Raw genomic sequence first — 18,969 nt, 5'->3', positions numbered from 1 at the left:
GTCTTTGTGAGACGCAGAGTAGGTGAACGGATGATCTCCGCATGTGTGGTTCCCACCATGAAGCATGGAGGAGGAGGTGTGATGGTGTGGGGGGGTGCTTTGCTGGTGATACTCTCTGTGATTTATTTAGAAGGCATACTTAACCAGCATGGCTACCACAGAATTCTGCAGTGATACGCCATCCCATCTGGGTTGTGCTTAGTGGGACTATCATTTGTTTTTCAACAGGACAAGGACACAACACACCTCCAGGCTGTGTAAGGGCTATTTGGCCAATATGGAGAGTAAGTGCTATATCAGATGACCTAGCTTCCACAATCACCCGAACTCAACCCAATTGAGATGGTTTGGGATGAGTTGGACCGCAGAGTAAAGGAAAAGCAGCCAACCAACAAGTGCTCAGCATATGTGGTAAACTCCTTCAAGAGTGTTGGAAAAGCCTTCCAGGTGAAGTTGGTTGAGAGAATGCCAAGAGTGTGCAAAGCTGTCATCAAGGCAAAGGGTGGCTACTTCAAAGAATCTCAAATATATTTTGATTTGTTTAACACTTTCTTGGTTACTACATGATTCCATGTGTTATTTCATAGTTTTGATGTCTTCACTATTATTCTGCAATGTAGAAAATAGTAAAAAATAAAGAAAAACCCTTGCATGATTAGTTGTGTCCAAACTTTTGACTGGTACTTTTTTATCTCACTCAACAGTCCCTCTGTGTTTGCATAGTCTTGGAGTGGAGAGAAATTCAGGGATTGTGACATGTGGAGAGGAGAGAGAATGATGGAGTGATGGGAGGGAGAGAAATAGATGGACAGACAGATGGGAAGGTGTGGACTGAACCTGGTGAGGAGCATAGATGGAGAATGAATCATGTGACATTGTGTAATATGATAGGGACACCTCTGAATAAACCCAATACCAGCCCAGACCACTGCCTTAATAGTGTACTGTGGGACTATGGCCCAATCCCAAATAAACCCCTATCCCCTCACCCAAGACACTTTGAGTATATTGGAATGGATTGTAAAGATAAGCAATATGGGTAGTGGCAAAGGTTGGACTTAGACTTGGACATTCATGTTTGTACGTGTAGATACTCAACTGACACGAGAAAACCCACACCTTTAACCCGTCCGTCCATGTTCTATGTTTCTATTTGAATGGATAAACATGGCGTATTTCAATGAGACTACAATCAACCCATTTCTTTGTAGAACTTTATGCCAAGTCGGTGTTCTTAATACAATCTGATTGATGTGAGTTAATCTTAAACTAACAGAAGATTTATATAATATGATTTGACTCATAATTAAATCTAACGATGTGTTCTTAAAATGTTGTATGAGCGTAAAAGGCTGTTATATCCATAATTGGCACTGAGGAGATTTTCCAGCTTGCAGGATTTCATGGCCAATGTAAGAAGTTCCATTCAATATCCTTAATGTGATGAGCTTATATAAAATGGTATTCTTATTCCAGTCATAGACCGTTTTCTTTCTCATGCAATAAGATCTACAGTAGGATGCAGTTCTGTGTTCAGTCCACCTCAATGAAACTTCGATAGCTCTGTCCCTTTCTGTCCAATGGATACAACTCTAATTCAGGACTGTGGCCATCCAAAAACAGTCCAACTTAATCAAACGCTGATGCAGTTTTGAGCCTGCACCTAAAACCAGTCTAGCTCTGTAAATTTCCGCTGTGCCAATTCCAATGCAGTCCAGTCCAGAGAAAATACTGTTTCACAATTTCTTATCATCCATTGAACCCTGACAGTAGTAGGTATGAGTGAAGAGCTGACATCTTGGCAAGATAACTCATAATTTCCCTGCTTTGCGATGGTCCACACTTCCTCATTACCGTGAACCAATCACATCTCTTTTTTCTCAGTCTTTTCGACCTTATTTGGGCGGTATGACCACTAGGGGCGCCCCTCTGCGGGGCCTCCACATCAGCACTTGGGCGTCGTTGGCATTGGGTCGTCCCAGGGCGTTGGAGAGGATTGGCTCCTGATAGTTGAGGATGTGGGGCTGCTCCTGGTGAGGACGGCCGACTAGGGAGGCCCGGGAGCCAAGGGGCATGTCAGGGTCCACGGCGATGTCCACCCACATCCGCCACCGCACCGTCTGCAGCACAATGCGCTCCTGGGAAGTGAAAAAATTATATTCGTAAAAGTTAACTTGCATCACAGGAGGTTGGTGGCGCCTTAATTGGGGAGGACGGGCTTGTGGTAATGACTGGAGCGGAATCAGTGGAATGGTATCAAATACATCAAACACATGATTTCCAAGTGTTTGATGCCATTCCATTTGCTCTGTTCAGGCCATTATTATGAGCGGTTCTCCCATCAGCAGGATCCACTGAGTCTTGTATAGCAACTGTCATGTAATACGCTGCAGCCCAAAGAGCTTTACAGTTAGCACATAGAGAAGTGTTTTGCAATATGTAGCCTACATTGATTACCCCCGGACCAAGGCTGCACTGGGCTAGGACAGAAATGAACAGCCCTGGGGGTACTCCAGGAACACCATAAAAAACACTAATTTAAAGGCTGAGTTCAGTCCAAAATGTGTTTGTCAGATGGTTTCAGACCTCAAAGGTGGTCATATGTTGGGATGAGTCCACATTGCACACCATTTTTTGGGTTGATCAAACTAATTAGATGGTGCTAATCATTCCCATGCATTTGGGATTGAGGAATGTATTGTTGGATACATAGAACTGATTGTGTGGGATGTGGATTTATCTCGAGATTAGACCACTTTAGAGGTTGGAAAAAGTGAACTATACCTTTTAAGATAATGAAACAAAAACTAAACAGAGCAGTTCATAAAGTCCAAGGAAGTCCATGTTCTGAAGCCTACAGTACCTTGGTGACAGAGTTGATGGCAACCAGCCAGGTGATGAAGCTCTGGTCTCGGGTGATGTGTGACAGCATGGCTGTGTTGCTGTTGCTGATGGGCACGGCCCAGGTCACACTGGGGTAGAAGTTGTCGTTCATGCTGACCGTGAGGCGCGACGGCTTGGACGTGGGGCCCGTGAGGGTGACAGTCTCGGTGGTATTGCCGTACCAGGGGTAGCTGACCCCGTCCGAGTCGCTGATGGCCTTGACCCGGCCCTCGCGGAGCTCCGGTAACTCCCAGCTGGACCTTTGGTAGTGGACGAAGAGTTTATATTATTATATCATATCTGGCTTACAAAACAGTATAACAGTTTATGATAATGATACATTACAATAGCCTCGCTTAATGGACTATGTTAATAGTAGCCTAGGAAATGTACAGCTGCTAGAATTTCACTCACACCAACGGATGCATATAGACAGAACAGCTCACATTATGTGACCGACTGGGTACCAAACCTGGATCGCCTGGCCAAGTGACTCAAGACATTAGCCCACTGAACTAAAGCCTATTGTGTGTGTGAGAGAGAGAAAGTGAGAAAGAGTCAGAGTCAGTCAGATTGAATGATTACTGATTGGTGACAGCTCAGAACTTACATGCCAATGTCACCATAAGTATTGTAGAACTCCATTTGAGTACAAGCCTGGATCCAACCCACCACCCAGGTTTCATTGCGGGGCACCGGAGGCATTACGATCCCGGCTGAGGCCCTGAAATATGGTGTCTTATACCGCAGCACTATAGGCGAGTTCTCCTCTATCACCGTTGGGCACTGGTCAATGGAGGCCGATACCTCGTAGACTACAATGTTCTCCCTTCTAATGCGCGGCTTGCAGGCGATGCTCTGGATACAGCCCATGGTGCTGGCAAGTAGCAGAGTAAGCAGAACAAGAGACGGAGGGAGGAGATGATACCTGACCAGTATGTACATCAGTCCCTCTCGGATTCCAGCGAGCTTGTAAATCAAGATTAATATTTCAATTGCCCATCACTGATGCAGTCAAACGGCTTAAGAAAACGAAATAGGTTAATCATTTTGAATATAAACACAGAACCAACATTCGAAATCAAATCAATACTGCAGTTGTTTTCAAGCATTTTTTCGCGCCGGGAAAATGGAACGTAAAGGACAAGGTAGGAGCAGAATGAAGAGTGGGGGGAAGGTACACTGAACAGCTCCCCCACCACCTTCCCCCGATATGACTGTTGAGTGCCGCACTGCCCTTGGTGCTTATCCCTAGAAACTGCAATTCGGCATTCTTCGGGCTGCTGCTTCCTCGCTTCGAGTCCGTCGCCCCCTTCCTTTTCGAGTCCACGCGTCCGGCTGCAGGTCGGTGCCCTTTGATCCTGCTCTTTCGGCTCGGCGTTGTCATGTCAGTGGCGACGGGACAGCTGGTGAGTCAATGGGGGTGTTGGGGTGCCTTTGTTTGGATGGCTTGCATAGCCCTGCTTTTGGTACGGCGCCCTCAAAGAAGATTGTCTTGTTCGGCACAACAAGAAGACTTTGGCTCATATCCTTCCTAAACCCGATGATTAGTAGGCTAGTTATAGCCTAACAGTCTATATGAAACAACGAAACAGCGCGTGGCATGCTATGGTGCCCTGTCGAGCCAACAACGCTAGGCTATTTCAATGTTTTCTTCTTGCCATTCTTGAGATCAAGGATGAGGGAAGCTCGCATCATGAATGGTGCATTATGAATGGTGAGAGAAAGCAGCCAGAACTGCACAAACGTGCCCGGGACTTCCTGTGATACCCAGCCGCTCATTTATCCCTTAAATGTTTTGGTGACACGAGTCATCCATGTCTTTCTCCGTCGACCGATTAACCATTATCCGTCCAACTCCCTCGCTTGGTAGAGCATCATTTCTTCGAGGACGGTCGCTGTTCAGTTAGGCTAGGTGCTGATGCTGGGAGGATAGACAGCGACAACCAGTGAGGAAGAGGCGTACACCAGACCCCTGCGTTGAAAAAACAAGTATACATAGACGTGGTTAACACCCCATGGACACTCCTGTGCTGCCATTGGTTGGCAACGTCAACAGTTGGAAGTGGTGTTGGCTTCTGCAGACTTCCCACTGACGTTCATAAACAGGTAATTCAACCTATTCTGCCGACTATTGATCGGCTATTGTTTTTGGTTTATGAGTTTCCGTTTATTGAGTAGCTTATCTGCGAAGGTGCCGAGCGTTGTGTACAGGGCTGCGGCCGTCGCTTTGATCGGCATGAGGAAGGCGCAGGTTGTGTTTGTGTTAGGCGGACCTGGCTCGGGGCAAAGGAACCCAGTGCGGCAGAATCGTTGAGGTATGAGACGGACCATGATCATTTGACAGGGCATTGAGTTGTATTAGGAAATAAACCATTAATACATTTGAGGGGGTTGTGGAAATTTCTGTCCAGTGGAGACCAGCTGAATGTATCCACTTCCGGTTCTTGTCCTCTAAATGTACCCTCATTATGTTAGCTAGTTAGCATAGCCACGTATAGAATAAGGAGTAGTTACCAGTATAACTATGCCAGGACCACACTAGCTAACTAGCTATGTGAGCAATGAATAATCATTATATATATTTTTTCAATCATTACACTTTCGACTAGCTAACTAGCTATGGATAAAAGTTATTCCTGAATACATGAAAGAGGGGTATAATAGCTGCTTTTAATCAGTTTCCCAGGTACTATAACTTCGATAAACAACCAGAAATAAACACAATCTATTGTTTGGGGTTTTTGTGTCAATTAGAACATGTTAATTTCTAGCTTATCTTTCTTAAAAATAATACGTTATTTAGCTGGCTAACTCATTGATTCTGTTTTGTAGTTTTACCCCTCAAGAATTCAAAGTGGGCTATAGTTAGTTCACCAACGAGAGACACGAGGCTAGCTAGCTTGTTATGTAAAACAGCAATGACTTCTATTCTAATCAGTAGCTAGTGTTTTCATGTCTTACATTGAACACTCGGTGCCTCTGTTGAGAAAAGGATGGAATGTGTTTATGGTGGTCGGCTTCTAACTACATACAGAGTAGCCTATGCACCGCTATTGGCGTCATGCGGATGTGTAGTGTACATCTTATCATGTTCAGCTGCCGTGCAATTCATTTTATGTTACGGTCTTTTTTTAATCACCTGCTCTACCTCTCCAACCAACGGGGCCCTTGAACAGGGAGGCATGAGAAATCAAGGCAGATGTCTGTCTGTCTGTCTGGGTGGTGTTTTGCATCAATAGATAAACTCAAGTAAATATTTAGTGTCTACTACTGATATTCAGCAGGCCTCTTTTGGCTTTCTTCTGTGACAAGTTGTTTCATACATTTGCCAACTACTTTGATGTGTGTTTTGACATATCAGGGATTGGCATTAAGGGTTGTCCTATTGCCCCGGGCAAGTGACCTGGGCAGTTGTGCAAGTTGAGCCTTCTCTGTGGTTGTACCATTGAGCTGGCAATTCATTTCTCTCTCCTGATAACAGCCAAAAATGCAAATAAATCCATTAGTCTGATCTTTCTGGTTCCACCCCTGTGTAGGTGAAAATAGCTTCTTAAATTTTTTGGGCATGTGATCATAATCTTTGGGCAACCTAAAAATATTCCTAACGTGTCTTTAAGCTCTTAATGTCAATCCCTGCCCTATATTCATAATTTAGGGCTGTGGCCAAATGAGTTTGAGCAAGCATCCTGTCCCAGCATGAAATAACACCTGTGTGTAGTGTCCATTCATTCAGCACAATAATAGTTAAAGGGCGTTAGTGATGCTGTCTCCTCTCTCCCTAAAGCCCTCCCCTGCTTTCAGAGTCAATGGAGCACAGCGACTCACTGGTGAACAATAACCATCTAGGCATATACCATGTGACTCCTTTATATGTATTCTCTGCTTAGGACATTGTTACTATTGCACTCCTTTTAAAGGATCTACATTACTCCCGGACAATTTCATTCTCATAACCCAATTGATTCCTTAACAAATTAGGCTAGCTAAATTGTTCGGAATGACTCTATGGGGAGATTTAAGGTTACTAAAGTTCCTATTTAGATTAGCATGATCAACAGAATTTGAATATATTTGTTATTTCTGTAATACACATGATTTCTAGTGTTTGTGACACTGAAGGTGTGTGTTGATGGTCACCAGACTTGATGCTGAATGTTATGGATTATTCTCATATCTGTTGATAGTGGTTGACGCCAAACGGAATGTATAAGGACAGAGAACACACTGATTATTCACTGTTGTATTGTGTTGATGACATTCTACGAACACTGTGATTATATAGCAGCTGACAGCACTGCCTTTAGTTTTGACTTCCTACAAGCCACTCACTGGGGCTGGTGTTTACAGAACATTTGGTTAACATTTGATGCTGTCTGATTAGCATATACACTACCAATCAAAAGTTTTACAACACCTAACATTACTCATTCAAGGGTTTCTCTCATTAAAGGATGACTATTTGAAGAATCTCAAATATAAAATATATTTTTATATATTTAACACTTTTTTGGTTACTACATGATTCCATGTGTTATTTCATAGTTTAGATGTCTTCACTATTTTTCTACAATGTAGAAATTTGTAAAAAATAAAGAAAAACCCTTGAATGAGTAGTTGTTCTAAAACTTTTGACTGGTAGTGTAAATGCCCGTCTCCAGGAGGCAGGTGTTTACATAACGTTTGGTGCTGTCTGATTAGGATGTAAGGGCCTGCTCAGAAGAGGCCTTTTAGACATTTTCTCTGCTTCTGTGTTGGTTGAACAGTGTCCCCCTGTTGCAACTTGTACTAAACCGGATAGATTTTTGATTGACTTTACCAACAAGTGCTCTCCTTTGTGTTCACCTGGACATTCCTATTACAATACAAGTACACACATGTTTTTGTACAAGCGGTTGAATCAGTAAATATTATTATTAGAGGAGTGCACTGTGTTGTTTTGGTTAAGGCTGGCATTAACCCTTTGTGTTTTTCCCAGAGCTACGGTTACACTCATCTGTCTGCCGGAGACCTGCTGAGGGCTGAACGGCTCCGAGTTCGGACAGCTCATCGATAACCATGTTAAGGATGGCAAGATAGTCCCCTTTGAGATCACCATTAAATTACTCAAGAAGGTATGCACCAACTCCAGGTTCCTATGACTACAGGGTTTGTGTTAACTGTTGACGTTCAGTAAGCTGGCAGTTAGCATTACTATTAGCTTAGATAATATGAAGTAGCACTATACAATCATTTTGGTCTGAGTACTGAAATAGTCTCTGTCATTTCTCCATAGGCTGAATTAATCCTTGCTTCACCCTTAAAGGGATAGTTTACCCAGTGAGGTCTACAGGTGGTGTGTAATAAATACTTTTTAGACATAAAAATGTCTGACTTCGATTTGGAGAAGAATATCCCTTTAACTTTCCATTTCCTTTGTCCTCAGGCCATGGAGGAGACCAGGAAGTTAGACGAGAAGAAGATCCACTTCCTCATCGACGGCTTCCCCCGAAACAAAGAAAACCTCCATGGGTGGACCACCATCATGGATGGGGAGGCTGACGTCAAATTTGTGCTTTACTTCGACTGTCGCAATGAGGTAATAATACAGCATTGTGGGCAAGGATCTCCAAGAGGAAAGGGAGGGGGCGAACAAGGAGGGGCAACATATCAGATATGACACATTTGGAGTACGACTTTTATTTCTGAAAGTTGCCTCCGAGTGTGAATGTCTTTATTGCTTGACTGACAGTGTAATCTTTATCCTGAGAGCTCTGTTTTTGTTTGTCTACAGGTCTGTATCGACAGATGTGTAGAAAGAGGGAAAGAGCAGCGGGCGCACCGATGACAACAGAGCGAGCCTGGAGAGAAGGTAGCGTCCAAACGCTAAAGCTTTCCATGATCACTGACCTTTGACCTTTTTAATATGAACTGGCCCTCTCAAAAGGAGACTCGGCTCTTGCTCTTTAAAAAAAAAAGGGTACTTATAAAGCGCCATATGTTGAAATAGCTCTGCCATTTCCCGGTTTCTAAAATTCGAATTTCAGTTAATGCAACACAACAAGCAATGTATAGTGTAGAGAATCATCATGCTATCTAAACCTCTGTGAAATATAGTTTGTCACCAAAAATATCATATTTTCAGCAGTTTTAAGGTGATGTACAAAACCGAAAGTAATATCAAGCAAAAACTAAACGAGGCGAAAGCATAGAAATATTTCATATAGAACAGATCTATTGTGAATCAGACTTGCTTGTAATGAGTGACAGATCTATAACTCACATTTCTATCTGCAATCAGTCAGGTTGTACACAACTACATAATGCACCTTTAATAGTGAAAGAACGTTGACGGGCATTGCTTTTGAGATTGCGATTTTCAGTTCCACCTTGACTCCTCACCCTTAAAAATAATACACCCTGGAGCATGTTTTAGCTTGGCTGTATGTACTTGGGTCTCCTCTAAGTCCTGGGCGCTTGTCAGCCCTGTTTCTGAGCCTTCGTTTCCTCCCCTGAAGGATCCAGGCCTACCTGCAGTCAACATGGCCCGTCATCTCACTGTATGAGAAACAGGGCAAGGTGCGCACTGTGGATGCCTCGTACAGTGTGGACAAGGTAAGCAACAGGAGTATTGTCACGATCGTTTAGAGATGGATTGGACCAAGGTGCAGCGTGGTAGGCGTACATTTGACTTTTATTTAAAATGACACCGAAAAAAACAACAAAACGTAAAGCTGCATGCAGTGCAGAAAGCAACTACACACAAACAAGATCCCACAACTAAAGGTGGAAAAAAGTACAAAAAAAGTACGATCCCCAATGAGAGACCACGATAAAGGGCTGCCTCTGATTGGGAACCATACTAGGCCAACAAAGAAATAGAAACATATATTTGCCCACCCAAGTCACACCCTGACCTAACCAAATAGAGAATAAACAAGGCTCTCTAAGGTCAGGGCGTGACAAGTATACAGCACTGCGCCATTGCAGTCCCACATGTTGTGCATTTGGAACACACTCCGTAGGACACACTAAGTAGTATACACTCATTCACTATGATCTTATAATTCAGTAAGAATTCCCTCAATCTGAGATGTTTCTTTCCCTATTGGATGTCTCTCTGTTCCCTTGCACCCTCCGGAGGGCAACCACACACTTGTCCCCAGGCGATTGCACATGTACAAAAACACAAACATGAATTCGGTTTTCTCTAATGCATCTCTTTCCCTCCTTCTCTGTTTCAGGTGTTTGCCAATGTCAAAACCATCCTGGACAAGGAGATTTGAAATTCCGCACACTGCCAACAACTACCATTCACAGCTACTTTTAGCTACAGCAACAATATACTTCGTTTATTTCCATTCATTAAATTTTTTTGGGGGGGGACTATTTTGTGTGTGTGTGTGTGTGTGTGTGTGTGTGTGTTAGAGTGAATGAGATGCTCTGCTGAAACCCTTACATGAACCCTCTGAGGGGGTTCACTATGATAGTAGTACACCGACTGACAGGTCTGTCATTTTAGTCGGGGGCCTTTGTATAGGGACAAGACTATTAGAATTTCTCTGCTCTGCGAGGTGCTTGTTTTTGTTGTCAATCAAAGGCATATACAGTACAGTATGTTTACAAAATTACATTTTCTGTGATAAAATCTCTGTACATCATTGTCAGCGGAAACCTAGACAAGCACATGTTTTTTTCACAGACCAACCACTTCTCTGGACTAGATGGAGAAGGATCATGAAGAAAAGGATGGACGGAGGGGGAAAGAGAGAGCATCTCTGCTAATCAATATAGATAAACACTGTTGTCTTATGGGCTTCCCCTGTATACTAATAAAACATAGAAAACACCTGTCTCATGTTGAAAGAAATATAAACTAAGGTCATAGAGAAACAAGCAACCTTGATTGCAGTAGTATAAATTTGTGGATTAAATTGGCATGACAATGATATTGGTTACAGCACATACGGTGTTGGACCAGTTTGAAATTTAAACCGGGCTTAGTCCTAAATTTAAACCCTGTTTATCTGTGAGTGTGCATCACTGCACATTAAAGATTATTTGGTGTTCTGCACATTAAACATTATTTGGTGTTCAGCACATTAAAGATTATTTGGTGTTCAGCACATTAAACATTATTTGGTGTTCAGCACATTAAAGATTATTTGGTGTTCTGCACATTAAAGATTATTTGGTGTTCTGCACATTAAACATTATTTGGTGTTCAGCACATTAAAGATTATTTGGTGTTCTGCACATTAAATATTATTTGGTGTTCTGCACATTAAATATTATTTGGTGTTCTGCACATTAAAGATTATTTGGTGTTCTGCACATTAAATATTATTTGGTGTTCAGCACATTAAAGATTATTTGGTGTTCTGCACATTAAATATTATTTGGTGTTCTCCAGAATGCTGAAATACTGAGTGTTTTTGTGATCCTATGTAGGGTGACTGAAAATGTCTAGTCCAATAGATACCTAGTTCTCCATGATCACTTGGCTCTGGCTTTATTCGTCACTACAAAAGTGCACAAAGATCAGCTCTCGACTGAAGTTTTTGTTGCGTGTTATTTGTTTAATCATTGATTACACAACAAAGGAAAAAAGTACCAGTTTTGTTGAATCTGAGTATGTTACCATGTAAAGTGGGAGAAAAAGTTAATGACAGACAAACCAAATATACCTCCCTCTCGTGTCTGTCTGTTTGTACTTCATTTTTCTTTGACAGGTGAGTACTTACTGACGGACCCACTCAAACTGATAATTCCACACTCACAGACGGAAGATCCCACTATCTCAAGGCTATATCAGTGTCTCTCAACTGTTTGCTGGCGGTCCCTGAGACTCTAATTTGGTCAGTTCTACAGTTCTCTTTAATGTAAGCGGTTCCTGAGACTCTAATTTGGTCAGTTCTACAGTTCTCTTTAATGTAAGCGGTCCCTGAGACTCTAATTTGGTCAGTTCTACAGTTCTCTTTAATGTAAGCGGTTCCTGAGGAGAAAAGACAATAGCTTGCTGATCCCTGACACAAAAGAGACCATAGCTTTTAAGTGCCTGGTACAAAAAAAGGTTTGACAAAGTCATCCTGGAACAATATAATTCTTCCTCACTGATATTTTGATATCTGTAACTATATTTACGACCTATTTATTTTGTTTCTGCCACAAGCCTTAATTAAAGGGTTATTGTGCTGTAAGTGAAAAACTTTGTCATGCAGACCAAACTCATGTCACAGAAATGATTCAACATTGTTTACATTCCTTATTATTTCAGCCAAGCTTGCTTGTGTGTTATAGTTTAATTTGATGAGAATTTCATTATGCAATTAAATATATAAACAGCCAGCAGAGTTAGTATTATGTGGCAGTGGGCAGTTACACTGTACCTACCCATGGAACTCTACATTGTAGATACTGGTCTGTACAGATAGGAATCACTCCCATGTCAGTCAACCAATAAGCCAGCAGAGGGCAGACTGACTACTGTTGATTGGCTAGTGTTGAGAAATGCCACGTCGTCGCCATTCTTACTTTATTAGTTATTTTAGTTTTTCATGTAAATTTCCACTTTTAAAGTGTCACATTCACATACTATTCAGTGAATTAGTTAATTGAATTACATATTGTGATTCCTTGACTCTCTAGCATACCACCACTTCTGTTATTTGTGTTCAAGGAAAATGTCCATTGACTCTGAGTGTTCTTCATAAACGTGTCATTATTTTTTGCTTTTTCAACTGTGTGGCCAAATATTAACAGAATATATCCAAATGAACTTTATTTAGTCAAAACAAAATGAAAGCTGTGTAGTCTATCTGTAAATGATCAAGAACCCCCCCCCCCAACACAGGGATGCTGGCCCATGTTGGCTCCAATGATTCTCACAGCTGTGTCAAGTTGGCGGAACGTTCTTTAGGTGGTGGACCATTCTTGATACACACAGGAAACTGTTGAGCATGAAAAACCCAGGAGCGTTGCAGTTCTTGACACAATCCAAAGTCACTTCAATTTTTGTCTTGCCTATTCCCTCTCTGAATGGCACATGTACACAACTTTCTCAAGGGTTAAACATCCTTCTTTAACCCGTCTCCTCCCCTTCATCTACACTGATTGAAGTGGATTTATCAAGTGACATCAATAAGGGATCATAGCTGTCACCTGGATTCTCCTGGTCAGTTGTGTTATGGAAAGAGCAGGTGTCCTGAATGTTGTGTACACTCAGTGTGTGTCATTCTGTCTCATACTGTGGTTAATCCTCTGGGGACGTTGATGGTATTGTATTGTCATCTGATGCCTTTGAGTGTGTCATTCTATGGTAGATGCAAACCTACACTGAGTATAATACCATGATATGATTACGGGATCGTAATAAGTGATAGTAATTTATAATTAGTGTTGTTATGTGCATTTTCACATAGACAAATGTATGTTTTCATAATACATTCCTTTAATTATATTTCACATAAAGCTCTGCAGTTTACAAAGACAAATGTTGATAACATTCCTGAGGACTTGTAGCTTGAGACCTGGTGTACTTACAGCTTGTGGGCTTGAGACAAAAAGCAGACAAAACAAATACAGTACAAAGTGCTGACGTGGGACATTGTGCTAATGAACAGAAAATCTGACAACTCAGTGTAAAGCACCTTGAATACATTGCGTATTGCATGTCTATGTATCCGTGTCGGATAATATATTATTTTGACCAAACGACAGATTCAATGACAATCTTTCACTAGGTAGAAAGACATAAAAAACGTCTGTACCTTAGTAATGCAGACATATACTCTGCCAGCAGAGGGAAATCTGGGTAGGTAGTACATTATATATTCACAATATTAAGATAAGAAACTACAAAGAACTGGGTAATATATTATCTATTGTCCAGCTGAACATGCCCCCATATACTATCTATAACAGAACTGTACCACTATAACAATGTTTCTCAATATGAATGAAAGTTTGTCGTACAGTTTTCTAGAAGACGACTGTTGTTCAACCGAAAACATTCAGGAAAAAAGTTGTACTTAACCGAAAACATTAAGAAAACATTATTACCCGATAAGAATTCATATTACAAAATTCTAATTCAAAATGTATATTCCAATACAGGACATTTCACAAGATCTTAAAACACATTTATACACCGTACATATTAGATTTATATACAAACAGAGTAAAAGGGCTATAAACGATATGAAAATATTCACATTTGGAGGAAACCTGTCTGCCAGTGCCAACAAACACAACAATCACTGACAGCGTGGTACTATGACAACGTGTTCCTAAAACAACGTAAAAATTGCCAGCAAATCACACTCCATCGTCCCAGTGTCCATTTAGCAGGCCTTGGCCAAGCCAATGAGCATGTCCTTGTTCGCCTGGCGGTACTGAGCCTTAGTGTTGGTGACCGCGCCGTGCTTCTGACGGAGATGCAGCCTCAACTGGCTCTTGTGGCGAAAGTGAAGGTCACATTTCTCGCACTGAGGAAGAAAAAGAATGAACGCAATGAGTCACTAATTGAATCAAACTGCCTCTCAATGGGTTCATTCATACATTAAACGCAGGATTAGCAGGAGGACAAAGGCTATAGCCACTATGCATTTAAGCGGAGGCCCTGGGTTCTCAGTTTAGGCTATTGATAGGCAGTCACAGGAAGCCAGGAATGGGATTAGAGGAAGCAGTCCAAATTAACCAGATACACACTGGGCCATGTGAAGGGAAAGACAAGGCGCTTACGTGGTATGGCTTTTCTCCTGTGTGGATCCGTAAGTGGCTCTTGAGGGTCTGAAGGTGGCGGAAGTGCGTGCCACAGATCTCACAGGGATAAGGCTTCTCCCCTGTGTGGATCAGCACATGGGCCCGGAGGTGAGCTACCTAGGAACGAAATACATAATTATACATGAATGATATTTGTCCTTCATGAGTGAATGACAGCTCATAGCGGTTTCCTCACCTGTACGAAGCAAGAGCCACACGTTTCACACTTGTACGGCTTCTCTCCCGAGTGGATGCGGGTGTGGGTCTTGAGGTTGGCCGGCCGGTTGAACTGAGCGCCGCAGATGTTACAGCGGTATGGTTTCTCTCCTGGGAATACAAGAGGCATAAAGAAACCATGACACTGATGACACCCAGAACCCTGTAAATACACTGTTCTTAGTCATACGGATCCCACTTCTGAAGACAACATAATGACCTTATTAGTTTGACAGGACAGATATGAGTTAAGATGTAACAGAAGTCTTACCAGTGTGGACAGTCTTGTGGCTGGCAAGGTTCCCTTTGTAACGGAAGGCAGCCTGGCATCGGTCACACTTGTATGGCTTATCAGCATGGACCTGGAGCATGTGTCCTTTCAGGGAGTCCGCTTCCGCAAACTTTGCGTCGCACTCGTTGCAGAAGTAGGAACCATTCTCTGCAACGGAAATATTGAGATTTAGTCAATGAAAAGTGTAACAGCATGAATGGAACTATACTGCATCAACATTTATTGAATCGGCCCCACTCATTGAAACACACTACTCACCACCGCTTGAGTCGGAGTACTCAGAGTGCAGCTCATTGGTGTCCTCCCCCGTGTAGGACCCAGGGGAGTGGGAACACACCTCCAGGTGCTGAGGGGCATCCGTACCACAGGAGGAGCATCTCTGCTGCCTAACGCTGCGATGGCTGGCCTGTGACACAAGGACCTCTTCCCAATGCTCGTTGACCATCTCTCCAGTCTGGAGTTCTTCAACGGATCCCTCTGATCCACTGGTCCTGTAGCGGCCCTGCGGTGGAGAGCAGTCCCCAGCCTCAACACTTCCTACATGGGACTCATCCTCCTTCTCCCCAGAGGTCTGGTTCATAACGATAAACTTGTACTTCTTCCAGTTGCGGGCCTTGGGCTCCTGGGAGCAGCCGGATGGCTGGGTCAGGGCCGGGACTGCGTTCCTGCTGCATCCACTGGACTCAGTGGGGGAGTTGGGTTGGCAGTCAGAACGAAGAGGGCTCTGAGGACTGCAGATCACCCCTTTGGTGCAGCCTGGGGACAGGCTGAGGGAGCTGGGCTGTGGGTGCTTGTTCCTGTCCTCCTCCATGGGGGAGGCCCCTCTGTGTTCAGGCCCCTGGAGGCTCCCAAGTGGCTCCGTCTGACGGCTGGAGCAGGGGAGAGGGCAGATGGTCGTAACTGAGGAGGATGAGGAGTCGGATGACAAAGGGTGGTGTATGATGGTGGTCTCTGTGCGATTCAAGGTAGAGCAGAGTTTCTGAAAGATGGCGCCCCCTTTGGGAATGTCACTGACATTGCAGGCATCTGACATTTTTCTGATGGGGATGTGTTTTCCGTGGACGTGGTGGGAGCTACCTGAAGCATTGATACCACTGAATACACTGGGGCAGTAGCTCCTCCAGTCTCTGAGGGGAGATATGGATGTGTGACTGGGGCTGGTCGCCACCCTATCCAGAACCCTGAAAGCAGGGAGGTCCTGAGAGAGATGCATCGGGCTGGCCAGTACCTCCTCTCTCTGCAGACTCACAGACTGCTCTCTAAAAGGGAAGGAAGTAAGGAACAGCAACCATTTAGTTCCAAACTGATACTATTCAGATGGGAATAAGAAAAATAGGGCCTGGAAATATTCCCAGAACTAACCAGGAAAGGTTCCATGTACTAGTAGGCTACAGACCAAGAATAAATAGATGAGCAATTATGCATTTTTTCCGTACCTGGACTTGATGAACCTGCGACAGGTGTCCACCACATGTTCCATCTGGAGGTAAGAGGCTGTGTTCATGGTAACCAGAACGAAGCTGTCCTTCAGGGTCAGGGTGGAGGTGTACATGAAGTCCAGCAGGATGGCAAAACCATCAGGGTCAACTTCAGGGTCCAAGCTGATGGCACTCAGGTTACTCTTCAGGGGGTCCGTGAATATGGAGTAAAAAAGTCCACTATCAAAAAAAAAAAATGTTTTTATGATTATGCCCCTTCTCTCACAATGACAATCCTATAGCACAAGAAGGATGATTGGCCTAAAAAAAAAAATGGTAGTTGGTCTGGAACGTACCTGCAAGCCACGAGGACCGTCTTGTGAGCGCAGAAGTGCTGACCGTCAATCTGGATAGTGACGTCCGTCAGGATATTTCTGCTGCGGAGGCGGTTGAAGTTGAGCAGAACATCACCGGCATGGCGGGTGAATTGAATGCAGCCATCTGCCAATGAGGCCATGGTGTCAGAATCTGAGGAAACATGGGAAATACCTTGTAAATTATAGACATTCTGCCAAACACAGATTGTGAGAGTTGCAGGATGATTTTAACATAAAGTAAGCAAAGTTGTTCCTTCTGATTTTATTTAAATATGTAATATTCTATATATGAGGACATGGCACAATCATCCTATTCCCATTGAAGTTGGCAAGTGAGAAATATTTCCTCATTAGGTGGCGCCATTTCAAAGTCCAACAAAGTAAAACATAATTTGGGGAAAGTGGACCACGTTTCTGCAAGTGAGGCTACAGACTGATATTACTAACCATGTCAACTATAGGGTATAGACTGCATCTTAGAGGCATTGAACTGGTGTTCATAACATAGTGACAAGCCATGATTGTTGTGGCCAGTGGGAAAGTAGACTTGTACAGGCTACAGTGAACAAGTTAGGCTATTTGTTTGTGCACATTGCAGGTTACATATTGCTGTTAGACCTACCAAAAACAATAAGCTTAAAAATAAAACATTTGTACTTTAAGAAATTGTAAGTTTTACTCTACTACAAATGTTTTACTATAGGCTACATTACTTAGAAACAGTTTGAGAAAAGCACACGTTTAAAACCAATTTCATCCGTTAATAGCCCGTAATAACATCTGCTAAACACGTGTATGTAACCAATCATATTCAGTTATGACCGATTTGCTTTTGGCATATATCCAAGCCCACGAATACAGACGGCACCTCAAGAGGAGCCCGAGTTTCGCGCTTGGAACGTGTCTCGCATTGAGTACATTCCGTCTTGGGTGCGCACGGATTAGGTTGCTTCTAAATAGGCTTCCTGCTTTTCGATAGGTCTAGAAGTGGAAAGCCACCTTGTTTAACCCATGACATTTCACACTGGTTAGACCCAATTTATTTTTACCTTGAAAAGAGTACTCCAAAAAAATGTGAATATGGCAAAGTAGACCTATGCGTACAATAGGGTGTAGGATTTTAGGAGTTTCAAATGCATGTGCACATAGGCCTACACATTGCACTGAAGCTCCCTATAAGTTTAGTACAAAATTAATAGGCAGTTATCGATAATAACATTCCATGAAAACAGATCAAGAATGTACATCTGCGTCAACATTTTGTTAGACTTGTTTTTGACTCACTACCGATAGTTAACGTTTTCGACAGTTTAGCAGTCGAAATCTACCAGCGAAATGAAAGCACCACAAGAGAGGAAAACAGTGCGCAAAGCTGGAAAGTAGTACGCAGTGATCTAACCAGACTGGCTCGCCCTGTTGCGCTACACTTCTTGCTATTCGTTTACTGATATTTAACGACTATTACAGATAAATACTTTTTGAGAATATTAAATTCATACTACCCGGAAAGATTACTTTGATTAACTATATAACCCAAATGTAATCTTTCTGTACAGTAGGATAGGCTACAAACCAACTGCACATTAAGACTAATATATTATCTCGCGATAATATCTATATATTCGATAAACCAACATGATCAAAAAGTGAGAGCATAGGCAATGAAAATATATATAGTTTCGCAATGAAAGACGAACTTCCGAGTACATTTCTCACATGCATGCTGCTTAAGCAGAGGAGATACTAAACTACCTGACCATGTATCAAGCATAAACATCAGCAAAAAGTCTAGTAACTGCAGTCTAAGAAACCCCACTGTTCACAAAACGAAAGAAAACACAAGTATTTTTAAGTATTTAAATTTGATCAATAAAGCCAATGAGCCACAACGCATGTCTACCACTACAAGTAACTTCTGGTATAATACTGTCAAATAATGGGGGAAAAAATCACCTTGTAAAACTTTCCTGGAAACTTCGTGCATCACCAGTTCTGAGAATGCCGTTCTAAGAAACTCAAGGGCTTAATTCTCGGAATTCTA

General features: G+C 42.7%; 2 protein-coding genes and 1 pseudogene across 4 annotated transcripts; 1 reads left to right on the top strand and 2 right to left on the bottom strand.

Annotated features, from left to right (window-relative positions):
* Positions 1–633: 633 nt before the first annotated feature.
* Positions 634–5,106, bottom strand: LOC112227129 (protein FAM78B-like). Its single transcript, XM_024391978.2, has 3 exons — positions 3,494–5,106; positions 2,864–3,143; positions 634–2,138 (listed from the first exon to the last, which is right to left on the bottom strand). The coding sequence occupies exons 1-3, from the start codon at positions 3,826–3,828 to the stop codon at positions 1,896–1,898; spliced, it is 858 nt and encodes a 285-aa protein (XP_024247746.1). The 5' UTR covers positions 3,829–5,106; the 3' UTR covers positions 634–1,895.
* LOC112227130 lies at positions 4,999–10,711 on the top strand (annotated as a pseudogene).
* Positions 10,712–13,292: 2,581 nt separating this feature from the next.
* Positions 13,293–18,933, bottom strand: LOC112227128 (B-cell lymphoma 6 protein). 3 transcript variants are annotated; one of them, XM_024391975.1, is made up of 8 exons: positions 18,882–18,933; positions 16,908–17,079; positions 16,570–16,791; positions 15,392–16,392; positions 15,113–15,280; positions 14,822–14,952; positions 14,605–14,742; positions 13,293–14,348 (listed from the first exon to the last, which is right to left on the bottom strand). In XM_024391975.1, the coding sequence occupies exons 1-8, from the start codon at positions 18,910–18,912 to the stop codon at positions 14,205–14,207; spliced, it is 2,007 nt and encodes a 668-aa protein (XP_024247743.1). In that variant the 5' UTR covers positions 18,913–18,933; the 3' UTR covers positions 13,293–14,204. The 3 variants fall into 3 exon arrangements, 2 of the variants coding, with proteins under 2 accessions (XP_024247743.1, XP_024247744.1); XM_024391976.1 differs by lacking the exon at positions 18,882–18,933 and adding an exon at positions 17,376–18,829; XR_006080207.1 differs by having other exon boundaries at positions 14,208–14,348; positions 14,605–14,738.
* Positions 18,934–18,969: the final 36 nt, after the last annotated feature.

Source organism: Oncorhynchus tshawytscha, linkage group LG28, assembly GCF_018296145.1.
Source record: "Oncorhynchus tshawytscha isolate Ot180627B linkage group LG28, Otsh_v2.0, whole genome shotgun sequence".
Classification (NCBI taxonomy): Eukaryota; Metazoa; Chordata; class Actinopteri; order Salmoniformes; family Salmonidae; genus Oncorhynchus; species Oncorhynchus tshawytscha.
Note: the sequence above shows the minus strand (reverse complement) of the source record. Positions and strands in the feature narration are given on the sequence as shown.

Bases quoted from the DNA above. Each gene is read 5' to 3' on its own strand.
- LOC112227129 (XM_024391978.2), bottom strand. From the start codon at position 3,828: ATGTACATACTGGTCAGGTATCATCTCCTCCCTCCGTCTCTTGTTCTG. The intron at 3,144-3,493 runs GTAAGTTCTGAG...CCACTACCAAAG, and splicing joins ACTTATGGTGACATTGGCAT to GTCCAGCTGGGAGTTACCGG. The intron at 2,139-2,863 runs GTACTGTAGGCT...TTCACTTCCCAG, and splicing joins CCATCAACTCTGTCACCAAG to GAGCGCATTGTGCTGCAGAC.
- LOC112227128 (XM_024391975.1), bottom strand. From the start codon at position 18,912: ATGCACGAAGTTTCCAGGAAAGTTTTACAAG. The intron at 16,393-16,569 runs GTACGGAAAAAA...CTTCCCTTTTAG, and splicing joins CGCAGGTTCATCAAGTCCAG to AGAGCAGTCTGTGAGTCTGC. The intron at 15,281-15,391 runs GTGAGTAGTGTG...TTTCCGTTGCAG, and splicing joins GTACTCCGACTCAAGCGGTG to AGAATGGTTCCTACTTCTGC.